The sequence below is a fragment of the Aythya fuligula genome, chromosome 7, assembly GCF_009819795.1.
Source record: "Aythya fuligula isolate bAytFul2 chromosome 7, bAytFul2.pri, whole genome shotgun sequence".
NCBI classification, from domain to species: domain Eukaryota; kingdom Metazoa; phylum Chordata; class Aves; order Anseriformes; family Anatidae; genus Aythya; species Aythya fuligula.
The window spans coordinates 24,269,069-24,281,252 of NC_045565.1; the positions used below are offsets into that span (position 1 = coordinate 24,269,069).

The 12,184-nt window shown below is 46.6% G+C and overlaps 1 protein-coding gene across 2 annotated transcripts in view; it reads left to right on the top strand.

Moving 5' to 3' along the window:
* Positions 1-12,184, top strand: part of SUFU (SUFU negative regulator of hedgehog signaling) — a 79,095-nt gene that overhangs the window by 40,925 nt on the left and 25,986 nt on the right. The window contains exons 5-8 of one of the 2 annotated variants that reach the window (XM_032191339.1): positions 1,584-1,669; positions 3,600-3,672; positions 8,168-8,324; positions 9,846-9,957. In XM_032191339.1, coding sequence (XP_032047230.1) covers positions 1,584-1,669; positions 3,600-3,672; positions 8,168-8,324; positions 9,846-9,957 — 428 coding nt within the window. The remainder of the gene's footprint in view (positions 1-1,583; positions 1,670-3,599; positions 3,673-8,167; positions 8,325-9,845; positions 9,958-12,184) is intronic. The other variant, XM_032191340.1, reaches the window with a different exon arrangement.

Sequence of the window (12,184 nt, forward strand, 5' to 3'; positions counted from 1 at the left end):
CTGCTGAGCGAGGGCAAAGGCTTTCTTGAACCTTCCAATTTGCCCAAAAGTCTGTGTTGTATCAACAAGAAAGAGACGGGTGTGGGGTTAATCAGTACAAGGTGAATTGTAGGGTCTGGAAGCTGAAGTAGAGAGTCAAGCGAAGCAGGGTGATTGCTGGCTGACTCCCCAGTTAGTGTTGCATTAGTCTGCATCCCTTCTCTAGTGCCCAGCTGGTCAGGATCAAAGGGCAGTCAGCTTGTTGCATCCTGAGGCTGTTGGCCTCCAATCTTCTGCAGCACGTTGGGTTGACTTGTTTTTCCCCTTTGTTTGTTTGATGCTCGTTGTTATGGATTCAGTTTGACCCACGAGGATAAATGATTGCAAAAAGGCAAGAATGAACACAAAATAATTTCCTGTTTAGAGTCTTGCTGTTTGCATGTAATTAGTGAGTAAAGGCGCAGGGAGGGGCGTGCTGAAGTGAGGGTGATTCAGGCTGCTCACGGAGGAAGCCTGGGAGGTGGGTGGGGATGAAGTGAGTTCCCAGGGGCTGGGTCCTGAGAAAGTGAGCTCTGCGAGGGGCAGAGGAGGTAGGGTGCATGCTGACAGGTTTCCATGCAGATCTTGGTCAGTGTAAATACTTGCTTGTGGTGAAGGCACATTGTGTACTCCTGCTTACTGCTCTACAGGACTTAAGTTTTCAATTTTCCTGTTCTCTGATAAAGCACCACTTGAACAGATTCTGACCAAGAATCCAATGTCATTGGGAAAGAAGTCTTGAGAGACAAAGCAGAAGTCCGTGGCTAAAATCTTTTCTCATCCCAGGGGGTGAATCATTGTGTTCCAAAGCACAAGCCAGTGCTTGATGGATCAAAGAAAAAACAAAACCAACTGCCATTCTCTATCAGCTGAAGAATATTTCGCCCCTTCATCTGAAGTGTCTGATCTCAGCTGCTGTGAGAAGGATGTCTGGTATTGTTCAGTGTGGTAGATCTCATCCTGAAGAGCAAACACATCCTGCCTTATGCAGGAAGGCAGAAGTCTGCAGTTGCCTGCAGTGAGGAGTGGATTATGCATTATGTTAGCAGCTCTACTTTGTCGTGGTAGGTGAGATTTAACCAGTCTGCAAACAAAGTCGGTCAAGGATCCATGAGCACCGAAGCGTTCCTTGGTGGCAGTTAGTTTCCTGCCTGATGGAAATTGATGGTTTGTTATTACTTGTGCTCCTAGCAATTGGCCAACAGCACGGTGTTCTGCGTGTACTCAGACCCTAACCTGTCCTGGCTTGGATTCTCTTGTGTGGACTCGATTGAAGTGTGACAACAGACCAGTAAGCCCTGATGTTTCACCAGGCCTTCCTCTTACTTAATTCACACACTCCATGCAACGTTAAATCATACATGCCAGGGCACTTCACATGATATTGGGAGGGCAGAAGGAACTGCAGAATCTCTTTGTTGTCTCAGGCTCCTCTTGTCCTCGCTTGTCTCGTTAGTTCAAAGGAATGGTGCTTCTCTGTATCGCTACAGTTTGATCCAGCACCATGTGGCACGTGTTCTTCACAGTTTTCACACAGTTCCCATCTCTGTTTTTATTTCTTCCAGATTGTTGGGGTTTGCACTGAGGAACTGCACGCAGCTCAACAATGGAATGGGCAAGGGATCCTGGAGCTGCTTCGGACTGTGCCAGTGTAAGTGTTCCTGTAGCCCCATACAGAGGGGCATACTGACAGAGAACAATTCAGTTTGTTTTTATCAACAATCTTTAACTGGTTGGCGGAACTTATTTAGTCCTGTGCTGTAGCTAGAGATGGGAATTCATTGCAAATCTGCTCACACACAGATGCTTAGATGGCGGATTAATGCATGTGGAAGTCCACGTGTTCAGGGCGGAACACAATGAGCTTTTTAAAGCTAAATTTCCTGTCTTTTGCACCTGCAGCATTTTCCCATTGGTTCTTCCTGAAGGAGCCAAAATAGCTGTTACTGCTGACCTCTCTGAGTAGTTCGAAAGAAAGGGAAGTGAGGGTCTGACTTAGAGTGCCGAGCAAAAGCTTGGGTACTGTCTGAAAGTGAGAAAATCACTCTGTCCTGACGGGCCAATTTGCAGTAGAAAGAGTGTTCACAGGAGTGAAGTTCATCCTGTTATTTCTCCCTTGGCAAAACAAAGATATTGTTGGGTCAAGGAGGAGACAGATTTTAAATATTACGTAATCTGTTGATGCTTTATTTGCTGCCATGTTGCAACCAAACTTTTTTGATTTGCAGGCATTTGCTTTAAATGCTTTTCTCCTATATTTTGAGATTATTGCAGTGTGGTAGTAGCTCAAAACATTTTAAACAAAGTCGTTTTGAATATGGGCACAATAGTGCAGTCTATAATGCCACCGTGGGCTTTAATTGATTGATTATTTGGAAGAGTCCAGCCTTTGCTGCTGAGTTTCTTAAACTTGAACTTTTCCCGTTTAGGCACAAGTGCAAATAATTCATGTGATTGCCCTGGAGAAGAGGGAATTTGTCCATCTGCAAGCTTTGTTTCTGGGACCCCAAGACAATAAATGCTGTCTGCAGCTCCCTTGATTCCTCTAAACCAATGCAGATGTAGCACCCCTCTCCCCAGTCTGTTTTCATGTTGGTTTTTGGCTTTTGTGCTGTGGCACAAGCACCTTTCCAAGGATAAAATGAAATCCAGAAATGCGTCTGATTCAAAGGCAAAGCTGCAAACTGCTGAGCTGCTGATACGGAGCTAGGGGAAAAGGCTCTTGCGTCCCAGTGAGGAACTGAAGCAGGTGGCACTTCTGCAGTTACAAATTAACAGCTTCCAAAGTGATGTGAAAAAAGAGTAGCTACCGATGCATCCGAAAACCTATAAAATATTAACCTTTATTGGTCTGGCTGCAAGTGCTTTAGGAGTCTAACACAGACAGGGCCAGAGGAGGGGGCTTTTGACTGCAATAACAGTGTCTCATGAAAAAAAAAAAAGAAAAACAACTCTGGTGATTTCACAAGACTTCGGTTTTTATTTCAAAAAGCTTGTTTTGAGGCTGATTTCTCCAGCCTGGGTGCACTGTGACCCAAACTAAAGTCCCCAAGTAGTTCATCTTCACAGTAATCTTTCTATCGCCTCTGTTGGGGTACATCTTGACCCTTCCAGCTTTCATTGCTAGCGAAAACAAGGATTTTGCTGAACCATCTGAGTACTCAGCCATTAAGTACCATCTGGGCGGAATGTCTATTGTGAGGATGTTCATCAGAGCAATGAGCTTTTTATGGTGCTGAACATGACTGCTGATCTCAGCAAAAAGGGAAGTCCCATTGGGACCCAGCTGCATCTTCAGATGCTTAGGAGAGGTGTAAATCTTGACCCATGCCTTGCTGATCTCTCATATACCTGTATCTCATATACCAGGTTACGTTGGACTTCTCAGTCCCAATTCAGTTACCTATAAAACTCAGTTCAGTCTTGCACAAGGAAGTGGGTACACACAGGGGATAGCCTGCATCAATCTAGACTGCCCTGTAGGACTTTGTGGTGCCAGACACCAGGCAAGAAACAGGTCACGGAGGGCTTTCATTCCTAGCTAAAGCCTTGTTTGGTTCATTGCCTTTCTTTCTTTGTAGAGCTGGAGGACCCTGGCTGATAACAGATATGCGAAGAGGAGAAACGATATTTGAAATCGACCCACATCTGCAAGTATGTCTTTAGTTAATAAAACATCACGTCTTTTGTGGTAGCCAGGGAGAATGGGTTTAATGGCATAAACCAGTTTTATTATTTTCTGTAAAGGTGCTGAGATCTTCTCAATTTTTGCAGTAATCTTAGAACAGTCTTAGAGACTGTTTGCTGGCTCAGAAGTGGTTCAAGAGTGCTCATATTCTGCCCCCAGTGGATGGTGGCTTTAGGAGGAAATGAAGAGAAGCTAGGTCAAGAAAACACAATCTGGTGTATGAGACCAATTAGTAAGATTTGTGGCATGGTTAAGAAAGAAGGAAAACAAATGATGAAGAGTATAGGACAGTATCCACTTTAGAGATGGTAGAGCAGGAACTTCCTCGTTTGTCTTATATGGAAGCATAAGGAGAAATAAGACACAAAAATCAGAACAAGTAGTTTTTATTTCTTAGCAAATGAGACAGCGTAGCTCATTGCTGTAGGATGTCACTTGAGGCCAAGTAGTCAGCATGATCTGAAAAGCTATGGCGAGCCAAAAGCCTCTCATGATGTTATTAATAATACGTGCAGGAAGGTCTGTTAAACCTTCTGCTTCAGAGCTGAAGTTGTGAATTTCCCAAGTTTAAAGACAAGATCAGGACCTCTGTGGAGGGCTTACCTCCATCCCGCAACCTACCGCCGATTCGTGTGCTTGGGAAGCAGTTCTGTGCCCCTTCAGCAGAGCTGTGGGACTGGAGAGCAGGGATCCAAGGCAAATCCAGCGTGGTGCTGACCTCGTTTTGGTGACTCACGGAGTATTTCCCTTTAACAGAGAACTTATGGCGTAGCCTGGTAAGGCACGTGCATATGTGCACGTTTTGTACAAGCTCTTGCGTTCGCTTATGGTCTGTGTGTCTGTATCTGATTACCCCCAGTTGCCTCACAGCATCTTTTAATTTGAAAGCTCAGGAAGGAAACCAAATTCTACTTTTACTGTTCTGAAGAGTTTGCTCATCCAAAATAACAACCCCAGCCTGAGAGGGGGAAAAAAAATGCTCCGCCAACGTCCCACAGTGTGGGAGCGAATACAACTGCAAGTTTTTCACGCGAGAGTTTTCAGGCTCTTCAGAATTTCGCCTGTGTGCCCTCTCCCCTCCTGGAGGGTGTTGTCTGCTCTCTGCAGCAGCGGTGATTCCTCACGATAACAGGGTTTTCTTCAATTTACTGTAAATGAGAAGTGGCTGGGCTTACTGGAATCTGAGTCAGCCAAGGCAAGTTAAGGCAAATAAAGAGTACTTCTGCCTCACCAGCGTGTCCTGCCACTGACGGCTGCTCCGTCTGTGGTCTTTCCGGACTTCCTCACATTAAAACATTCCTGTTTCTGTTCTCTCTTGCTCTTTCAACAATGAGTATGCGCAGGTGTGCGCGCTGCTCCTTCCTGCCACGCTCCTACAGACTGCGGGGAGACACGGAGCAAAATCTGCAGGGACAAGTCCCGAAAAGAGCCCAAAACCTGACCGTGGGCAGGGCTGGGCCAGCCCTCCTGCCCACAATTAGTGGGCGAAGGATGAAGTGTCATTCCCCTGGCATTTTTGGTGGTGTTAAACAGCATGTGGGAGCTGAAAGGCACATAGGTGGAGGCGAGGGGGGGGGAGAAAATGACTTCCCAGGGCGCGGGTAGAGCTCGTTGTGAGGCTGCTTTGTCTCTGGTGGGAATGGGTTGAGGCCTAAACCCAGGCCTGGCAGCAGCAGCTGTACTTTCTGTTCGAAGTCGCTGCGAATGGATCCCAACGAAGATGTCATCCCAGGATGTCGGCAATTAACGCTGTGGCAGCGCTGGCTGCTTTCTGTGCAGCCAGGCTTCCCTGTAGGCCGCTCACATTTCCCTGGCAGCGCCGTCAAGCAGTCCCTGTCGGTCCCCAGCTCTGTGCTGATTCTCTGTCTTAGCAGCTATCTCAGAAGAGAATAAAGCTGATTTAAATTTCCTGAGTTGTGGTTGCTGCTCTGCGGGTCACGCTGCAGTGCTCTGGCTCGTTTAGAAAGGGATCAGTGGCTTAGAAGAGCCTCGGAGCATCCCTCCCACATGCTGAGAGGAAAATGGGACAGAAACATCCTTTCTTTGAGGAAGGGAAAAGCTGAACCTCCTTTGCCCTGGGCTCCTCCAACCTCCTGCTCAGGCTGCCCTGAAAGGGAGGAAGAAGAGCCCCTCAGCCCAGGCACATCTTCACTGGCTGGGACTGGGGGAAAAAGCACTGCTTTTCCCCAAACGGAGACCCTGCGTTGGTTATTTCCTCTTATTTTCTCCCCCTTCGACATCAATGCTTACAAACACAGGCAGCCTGAGGCCAGCTCGTTCCCATCAGCTCCCCTTGATCTCCAAGGGATGCCAGCAGAGCAGCGCTTCTTCCCCCCTGAGGAAGTGCTCTGCAGAGCAGCTGAGAGGCAGACGGGGGCTGCAGAACATCCCTCTCCCCCAGAACATCCCTCTCCCCCTCCCCGAGGCGTCCCTCTGTGCTGCGAGCGGGGCCTCTGGCTGCGGGGATGGAGCGGCACATCCCAGAGACGTCCAGCTGGAGTCCTCGGGGCCCTTCATCTCCCTGCTCAAGGGCAAGTCTGGTGGCCCTCCTTCGCTTCCCAACCTCTGGAATAAAAAACCAACCACGCTGACAAAATCCCCAGCTGATTTGGAGCCTCGCAGAGCGCCGGGGAGGGCTCCCCGAAGGGCCACGTGGTAAATCTCGCTCAGAGCATCACCAGCATATGCAGAATCAGATGCAGGGCTTGTTTTTTTTTTTTTTTCACAACTTCTATTTCTGGGCTAAACAACTAATTCTGTGTTTAGCATGTAACAAAAGAAAATTCCAGCCGCTGTATTATTTCTCAGATTTTCCCATTCCTTTTTCATAGAAGCCAGTTTTCCCCTGACGCCAGAGGAAGAGCCCGGCGAGTAGCCTTCTTCCAGGGAGAGAGATGGAAGGAAGGCAGTCTCTTGAATACTTAAGCCAGGACTGCTGTGGTCTTACCCCCCTCTGCCTCCCTCCTTGGGCCAGAGAAGCCAGTTCAGGAAGGTGAAAAAGCTGCAAAAAAAAAAAAAAAAAACAGTCAGTTGGCTGAGGGGAAGGGGTAGGAGCACATGGAGGAGGGTGGGACTGCAGCCGCTGCGAATTACATCAGCTTCAAACGCTGTGCAACCACACCCAGAGCGCTCAGTGCTTATCTCTGAGCTGCTCAAATCCCCTCTTGGATGGTCACAAGAGCAAGCAAGGCTCTTTATAGGGTACAGTGGCTACAGCAGGGCAGGGGGAGGAGTGTGTGAGGGTTTTAGCTTGGACACTGCTTCTTGGGGAACAGACTTTGCAAAGCACCGAATGCTCCCACGGTCTCTTGACTCCAGTGGCAAGGTCAAACCCGAGGCTAGGAATAACGAGCAGCAAGGTCTGCTCCTGTCGTGTGCGACACAGCTCTGCTCTTCCCTCAAATCTGCAAAGTTTCTGTCCTGCGAGCAGCGGGACTTACCGTGTATTTTGAGGTGACCCAGCTGGATGTAGTGAGATGGGGATCACTGCTATGAGAAGTGACACCCCTACAGAACAGAGGAAAACGAGCCGGATTTATTCAATGCCAGGAGAGAGGTGCCAGTGTAAGAGCAGCCCTTCCTCGGTGTAACCCAGCCCTAAGTCTGTTCAGCTCAACATTACCCCCTTGTGGGAAACGGGTGGAAATTCAGAGGAACGAGTTCCCATTAGGTAGGTGTCTGCTGGAGGTTTTGGGTGCAGCTCAGGGGCCAGTCTTGCTGGCAGCAGATACAGGTGTCCTTGAAAAAATGCGTGGTGTCTGAGAGCATCCAGCTGCTCGGTAGTGGTGTGTGACACCAAACGGTGCTTTACATGCTTGGAAAGTCCAACTTGCAAGGGAGGGAGCTTGTGTGTTTTGATTTTGACACTTGCATATGGACCAGTGTCTCCTTGCACATCTGTCCTCAACTGAACAGACCAGCACGGTACAAAGCAGTCATTGTATGGGCAGTTTGCAAATGGTGAACTCTTAGGAACCATGGGTCTCCGTGTCAACTTTTTGTTGTGGGACTCTTTGGTAAGCTTGGGAAGGGGTCTTAGTTATTTATGGGGTTGTTATCAGTGGCATGTAACAGGTAGACTGAGAAGTTTTGCTTTGTATAGGAGGGTGTAACTCACCTTTGAGTAGGTGTTAACGTAGAAGCAACCTGGTATCCCCCAGAACTCTCATTTTCACCTCTGTCTTTCCCTGATTTATGCCCTTGAGCACCCCAGAGGGAAGCAGGGAGGAAAGGTGCAGCTCAGCCTGCCACGAAGGTTGTTCCAGCTCACATCAGCTGCAAGATTTGGCTCAGTGTCTGGTCATCCTTAGCTGATATATCAAAGCCCAGGGGCTGGCAGCAGAGGGGGAGATGTAGGAGCTGCTGACGGCAGCCGTGCTCACGCTGCACGGAGCCAGGGTGGGTTCCGGCTCAGGGTCAAGTCACACCCAAAAAAGTCGTGGGGTTTTGGATCTTTTCAAGCAGGAGAGAGTCGACAAAGGGATTGAGACAGATGGCTCAAACCTGAGCGGAGTGAGTGCCAAATGTGCCTGGGACGATCTCAGCCGGCCCCCCGAGGATGATGAAGACAGCAGAAGCATTTGCATTGGGACCCAGCCGCGGCGGCTCTCTGGGAAAGGTAAGAGGACCTGGGCTGAGTCGCTGTCATGGCCTTTTGCCCTGTTTTCTGACTAGTCTGGGCAGCATTGTGGGGTTCATTTAAAAAAATAAAATAAAATCAGCACTCATGCTGGAAGGCTCAGTATGTCTCAGGAACAAAATAAATTTTGGTGTGGCCTCTTTGAGGAAGACAGGAGGTAAGGAGATCTTTGCATTGTTTTCTTTAAATGAGTCTTTCAGGTTTTAGGCTATTTGTAATCTAAATCTGCAAAGTTAAGCTGAGAACTGGGTGAAACCGGGGCTGTTAGCACCTGCAGGGTGACACAACTGCATTTTCCCAGGCTGTGTTTCCTTTTTAACTTTGTCACTTCTTGGGTGGCACAATGGACTGACGCTGCATGTTGCTGTAGCTGAACTCAAGTGAATCTTGCAAATACAGAACTCTGGAAAGAAAAAAATAAATACGGTGGAGTTCCCCTTTGCAGTGAGATGCTGTGTCAGGGTGCAGATGTTGTGGCCAAAGCATGCCTGAAATTGCTATCTTTCAAACAGGCAAAGTAACATAAAATTTGAGGGTTTGAGATTTCTTGGACTTAATGATGTTTTCCTTAAGAACGGTATCTTAAGTCCATGATAGCCAGTTTTTAAATCCATGGTTTAAAACAACCAACCAGCCCTATATGGATATATGGATCTGTCTGGCTTCTGTGCATATATTTTGAACGGCATTGGATCTAAAAGGACTAGGCAGTAATCTTCCTCAGCCGTGCAAATGCAGAGCCTGGGACAGGCATAGATGATATTTGTATGTCGTATCCTTCAAAAGGTTTTGAAATCATTTGGATATTTTTTCCTCCACTTTTATTATCAAAAAAGGTCAGGAAACTTCTAAGCAAGTTAAGAAAGCATCCTGTTAAAGTATTTGGCCAATCAACATCACAGGAAAACGAAAAAGCAAGCACGCTGCATCTGAGCTGCATAATTTGCATTTTATTTTCACACGTGAGCTTGAGGCTGAAGTTTACCCTGCATAAAATGACTTTCTTCTTGCGAATCTGATTGTAAATGAATCATCAGATTTACAAAGCCATTTGCAAAAGCTGCAGGATCTCCTTGCCCTCAATTGGTGAAGGAGCAAACTCCCTTTATGCCTAATGAGAAAAGTGACTTCCAGCACAAAGGCTGGCTGTGTCAGGAGGTTCTGCAAGAGCTTCAGGTACAGCAAACACCTCCTTTATGAAAGGATATAAAACTACCCAGAATTTTCTCGTTGGGAAAAGCTTCCAGTTCTCCTTGCTTGACATAACGTTGCAACCCAAAACATGAGAATTCAGGCTGACTTTATAAAGTGAAGTAACTGCTGAGGTGCAGGAAGGGCCATTAAGAATTCACCCGTAGTATTTCTTTATTTCGTTCTGAAGGGGGAGAGTTTAGTTGAAATACACCGTAGAGACAGGCCGTTTAAGAAAAGCTGGTGTTTCCTTGTGTTATGTGATGTTTCTGGGGACTCTGAGTCACACTAAAAAAATTCTCTTTGCAGATACAGAACAAATCAGGGAGACTTTGCGGAGAGGGCTTGAGATTAACAGCAAACCTGTTCTACCTCCAATAAATGCACAAAGACAGAATGGGTTGAACCATGACCGAGCACCGTAAGTTTCGTCATGCATTCTCAGGTGGTGGGAGGAGGAATGCTAAGAGCTCAGACTGGAAAACTCAGTTAAAGCTGGGTGGGAAAAGGCTTGGCAGGCAGAGAAAAAAGCTGATAGCAAACACTTGCAAAGGGCAAAGACAAAGGAAGAATCAGAATGGTTTGGGTTGGAAGGGACCTTACAGACCATCTAATTCCAGCCCCCTGCCATTGGCTGGACTGAGCCCTATAAAATGTACTGTCAAAAAGTCTTGAGGTATCCAAAGAGCTAGGTGGCATAGGTGAGCATTTGCTGATATTTTTGCCTGCACGTTTTGTTTCCAAGCTCATAGTTAGAGAGCTTTTGATTAAAACATTGATATTTTTAAGGTGACTTTGGTCTTGCCTAAGCAGGCAGGTACTGTCAGTGATCACCTGCCAGTTATCACCCTCACATCTAATGGTCTGTACACTAACAGGTGAGTAAAGTGGGACTAGGTGGGCCTGGAGATCTCTCCTCATTTGTGAATTTTGGCTGCAGTAAATCTGTAGGAAATTACCTGTGGTTTCAAGCCATCAGCAGTATCTTCAGTCTTTTTGTGTTTCTTCCATTTTAGGCTGGTTACTGTACTAGTTTAATCTCTTCCATAAATCATAATGTTCTCATCGAAGTGATGCAGAAAGGCATGTATCTTTCCCGTACTCTTTTTGTCTTGGTATTTTCTAGTCTCCTGTGAACATCTGTGCTTTCTTGCTTTAAGAGTAAAGATCATCATGAAATCAGCTCTTTCCTGTAGTGCCAGGCAGGAGCAGCACCTTGCTCTGTTTCAATTCCAGTTTCGTTCTTGATCAAGCATTTCACAGAAAAAATACTGCTCATACTTAATTAGGACTCTGGTGTCCTTTCTTGTTCCATTTTCTGGGTGACCTCTGATTTAATTTGGTTATAAATAATTCTGGGTACTTTGGGAAAGTATTATATCAATTGCTGATATTGTGTACTAATACGTAAGATGAGATATTAGTGCTTATAAAATTAAAAAAAATAATAAAATTATCAGGTGGTTTTAGTATTGTTTCAGTAATGTTATTTTTGATACGTAGTAATTATACAGAGCCAGATTCTTACCTGACTCTGATTCTGTGTAGTACTTCTCTGCCTGAAGGTTGGTCCCGTTGGCCCCACTGAAAAAAGCAGATGATATCATCTCATTTGCAAGAATCAATCACTGCCAGCCTTAGAAGTACTGAGCAGGATTTCTCACTGATGCCAGGCTCCTGCATAAATCTGCATGGCAGTAAAAGCTCTCTGTTTGCAGCAGCTGGGAGAGACCAGAAACATTTTGGGTGTTCATCAGGACAAGGGAGGCAGCCGATGGGTAAGCCACAATGCTGGGAGGCAGTTGTTGCTTAGATAAGAAAGCTGTCTGCTATTCAGGGTATGATAAACAGAGGTGTGCTCAAGACAGAGTGCTGAAATGTTCGTAGAGGTCTGTGATGGAGCACACAAATATTTACCTGAGTTTTTAGCTGTTCTGAGACAGAGAGGAAGGCAGGTCAAATTCAGAGCTTCACATCCACGATAGCACCCTTTGTAGCAAGGCTCTTACCTGTAGCAGCTGCACACCCATCCTCCCTGAAGCACGGCTGGTAGGAATGGCTGGTTCCCAGTGTTTGTCTCCTGGAAGATCAATACCTTGCTCTGAGGTCTGTGGCTGCTGCTGTGGAAGCTGATAGCTAGCCTGGTTCTCCATAACAGCATTGCTGTTAGGGAAAGAGAGCTATCAGGCTGCTCTGTGTCTTACTGGTGGTCACTCTGGTTAACATCTGATCTCCTCAACTTAAACAGCGGTGTGCCCTAATACCTCCTTCCTATCTCCTCTCTGACTGCTTTTAGAGGAGTTTGGGAAAGGTCTTTTTCGACTCGTGCAGTGGTTTTTCTTCTCTAGTTTGTGTAACAGATGCAGTGGGACTTGTTTGATGCGTTGTCCTCCCTGAGATGGGTGATTTGTAGCGTCAAGCAGTTTTTACTCATAACTTCTAACTAATCTGTAGTTAAATCAGACCTGATGATTACCCTTTAGTGAAAACTTACCAGTCAACGTTTTTTCCAGCACACTATGGTACAGGTGAAGCAGCAGAGGAAGATCTTACCAGCACTTGGCCTTTCTCAATGTACTGTCTCTGCATCAGCATTTGAGCAAGGTTGGACAACCTGCTCTAACCACACGTACATGGTCTGGAGTCTC